This window comes from Arachis hypogaea, chromosome 5 (genome assembly GCF_003086295.3).
Source record: "Arachis hypogaea cultivar Tifrunner chromosome 5, arahy.Tifrunner.gnm2.J5K5, whole genome shotgun sequence".
NCBI classification, from domain to species: Eukaryota; Viridiplantae; Streptophyta; class Magnoliopsida; order Fabales; family Fabaceae; genus Arachis; species Arachis hypogaea.
This window is the reverse complement of record NC_092040.1, coordinates 33072911-33076829: the sequence shown is the minus strand read 5'-3', so window position 1 is coordinate 33076829 and position 3919 is coordinate 33072911. Positions and strand designations below refer to the sequence as shown.

The following is a 3919-nucleotide window of genomic DNA, read 5'->3' as shown; positions in this document are numbered from 1 at the left end:
TACCAGTGGGCAATGGTTTGTTGAAAAATTCTGTGATAACTATAATTATCCCATGTTGGATGCGAGGTTTAGGGGTCTTATGCAGTCACACAGAGCAATGAACGTGATTTGTACCAAATCAATTCGATGAGGAAAGCTAGGTTGCGAGTGCCGATGATATTCCGAGCCTTTACCAATCAGTCAGGGGGATTTGCGACTGTTGGGTTCGAGATAAAGGACATCTATAATGCAATAGAGAAGCAAAGGCGGGCAGGCGCAACATATGCTGAGGCCGTGTTGAACTTCTTGGCAAATTTAAGGACTACCGATTGTGGAATGTTCTGGAAGTACTCTTTGGATGGTAAGAAGAGGTTAGAAAATCTTTTCTGGTGCGATGGTACTAGTCGTTATGACTACAGTGTGTTTGGAGATGTCCTGGGGTTTGACGCAACGTACGGTCGTAACAAATACAAGTGCTCGTTAGTAATATTCTAAGGGGTGAACCATCATATGAGGATGGTTGTGTTTGGTTGCGCCATCTTGAGCAACGACAGTGAAGAAAGCTATGTGTGATTGTTGCGATTATTTCATGGGGCAATGAAAGGAAAACAGCCAAAATCTGTCATGACAGACGGGGATCTTGCCATGAAGAGTGCGGTTAGTATAGTTTTCCCTGGTGCGCATCACAGGTTGTGTAGCTGGCACTTGTTAAAGAACGCCACTGCTAGAGTTGGACGGCCCGTTTTTCTTCAGAAAGTCCATCTATGCTTGATGGGCGATCTAGAGGTTGACGAATTTGAGAGAATATGGATAGATAGCGTGGCAGAGTTCGGGTTAGAGAACCACCCGAGGATAGCTGACATGTGTGCAAGGAAGTATTCATGGTCCAATGCGCACATCCGGGGGAAATTTTTTGCAAGATTGAAGACAACGTTGAGGTGCGAGGCTTTGAATATGCAGATTGAAAAATTATACACAATGGGTACAATTTGAGGGAGTTTGTGGAGCACTTCCAACACTACATAGAATTCATGCAAAGAAGAGAATTGGTGGCAAACTACAGGTCTGCATACGGTGAACCTGTAGTAAAAACAAAACTCGAAACCATTAAGCAGTTCGAAGCGACAGTTTATACAAGAGAGGTTTTCGAACTATTTTGAGAGGCGCTGATGCTAGCCAGCAATGTGAGAGTTGTGTCCACCAAGAAGACGAGCGCTTGTGTTTCGTTCGAGGTTACAATGTACTGCAAGCAGAGATCATGGGCCATGTCATGGGCTGAGGAAGACGACGGATTCAGCTGTTCATTCCCAAGTAGTAAGTAGGTCCACATGGTCTTAAGCGCAAGCAGCTTCAGTAAGTAGGTTGACGGTTCATTCCCAAGTAGCAGCGACGAGAACGACTCGCGATCTAGGTCGTGATCCCCATGACGAAACAGCTTCTCGTCAGGGTTCATAGAGTCGTGGAATATGTAGGCAATCACCTGGGCCGCCTCCAGTGGGGAACCCATCTGACGGGTTAACATGAAGCCAGTATGTATGTACTGCAAAATAAAAAAAAGGTTAGGCTCCACGATTAAGTTTGGTGTAGATTGAGTACGATTAAACACAGAACTATCCGGCAAATGGGCCTTACCAGTGGATAGATCACTACTACAGAGGATGTACTACTTTGGCTATTCTGTTTTCTTAGGTTTCTGCACATTCTCGATGGTGTTTTTATGTCATCAGGGACTTCCCCCTATTCTAAGGAACTTAGACGAAATTGCCGATCCGGATCCGATGATGTTCAACCCGCTTCGAAGGTGGAACTAATTGTGCCCTGTCAAAAAAAGGTTCGAACAGCGTCACATTGTGTCCAGTTAGGTTGATGATATTGCATTCCGTAGATGTGCTCTATTCTCAGCTCCTTCGAGCGTTGCTTTCTGGCTTAGCAGTAGTGTTCTGGGACCCCGCAACGACGGTCTTCGGCCCCGAAAGTATATTTTTGTAAGTAATAATTAGTTATAACTAAGAAAATATAATATTAAATTATAAAGTTATCTTCGTAGGTTTATTTAATATTTTTATATACTTCTTTTTGTATTTTTTATATGGTATTTTTTATAATACTCTATTTTAGTGTATCATAATTTTTTACTATTGTAAGAAAAATTAATATTTATTTTACAAATTAAACATAACATAAAAATTGACAAAATTTTAAGTATTTGTTATTAAAAATATTAATATTTATTTATTAAATTAAAAATAACATACCACAACATATGTTAGAACTCTTTTTAAATACTCTCAATAATCTTATTTTTATTATTATTTTAGGTGCCTTAAACGAATGACTAAAGTACTGTGGTCCCGCGTAAACGTGAATTCAAATACAAAGCAAGTTCTGTGGCGAATGAATTAAGAAGATTTGACAAACCAGAAATTGAAGCCTTCATTTGATCTAAACGTACTTCTTCTCTCCATACGGGTTTGCCATACACACCCTAACGGGGTTACGATTCGGGTTTTCGGACTTAAGATTCCAAGATCAGGGCTTACGGCTCACCGTTGTACTTCCGTATGGTTCGTGCTCAACGTTTCAGAGAATACGGACTAGGGTTCACCGAAGCATGGATTACGGATTCGTGTCAATGTTTCGGGGTTGACGGGTTAGTGCGCCTCAGTTCTCGGGTAGAGTAAACCCTCAGCAAGTGTCTAGGTTTTAGTTTCTCCGTGTTTGGTCTTCACGGGTGACGGCTAGGGTTATGGCCTTAACAGTGTATGTTTCTTGGTTAATGTCTTGGAGGTATGGTGTCAAAGGTATGCTTTATTGGGTGCGGGCGGATTATAGTTTACAAACGGGAGTTTTCCTAAATAACATAAAAGATGAAAGTTGACGATAATAGGGATTATGATTTCAAAATTTAGGGTGTCCAACTGGATGGCTTACTAGGTTTAATTACGCACTTTTAAAGCAATATGAGACAATTGAAATGATAACGAAAATAACAATAAATTTTGAATGTGATACCTGGGTGGTGGCAAGGATTCAAGTTCGTCCCGCCTGATCCAGGTCAATCACTATGACGCATGCGTAGTTGCAGTAGTAGTGGATTAATCAACTACGCTCTAGGTTGAGATTTTAAGCACCCGCATGGGTAGTAGCGGTAGTAGTAGTTCTTCCGCTCACTTTGGATTAGGCGGGTACTAGGAAGGGGGTTCTAGCTTAAACCCACTTAGTAGTTCTTCCACTCGCTCGGGGTTTATGCTTTAGAACGGTTTAGCTTTCTGGTTGGATGATTCAGTTTTGAGTGTTTAAGTTTCCTGCTTCGTATTAAACATTTCGAGGGTTTAGGGTTCCAGGTTCATTCGTTTAGGCTAAGCGTTGTTTCTTTTAGTTTGTGGCTTACTGCTACGAGTATAGTAATTACAATTAAGGTTTCGTGTTCAAGGATTCCAAATATTTTGGTTTTAACGGTACAACTTAGTGCATGTCGATATATCAGAGTTTATAAATGGGAGATTGCATAAATAATTAAAAATATATGTTCTCAGCCTTAGCGTTGTATCTTTTAGTTTCTGATTTTTTGTCTTCATGAATTATGGTTAAGGTTATGGTGACTACAGTTCGGGTTTTCAGGTTTAACGGTTCCGATGTTAGTGTGTGAAGGTGGATTACAATTCATTGAAGACTTTAACTATCTTTAATTTTATTAATATTTCGAAATTATTAACAATTTATTTTGATTATATCATCCCTTTCTATAATACACTAATTTTTTCCATTATCATTCTTTTTACCAATACAAGTACTACTGTCTCACATTCACTATTATGTTGCCTTTTATTATTCTTAACCCTTGTTTTATTCGTCTGTTAACCTCGACCACAATTGGTTACTACCATACCATTATCGCAGTCCTAATGTTTTGTTTTTCATTTTGATATCTAATCTTCCA

General features: G+C 39.8%; 1 protein-coding gene across 1 annotated transcript; it reads left to right on the top strand.

Moving 5' to 3' along the window:
• The first annotated feature begins 576 nt into the window (after positions 1-576).
• LOC140184875 (protein FAR1-RELATED SEQUENCE 5-like) lies at positions 577-972 on the top strand. Its single transcript, XM_072238071.1, has one exon. It carries the CDS (start codon positions 577-579, stop codon positions 970-972), a length of 396 nt encoding a protein of 131 aa, XP_072094172.1.
• Positions 973-3919: the final 2947 nt, after the last annotated feature.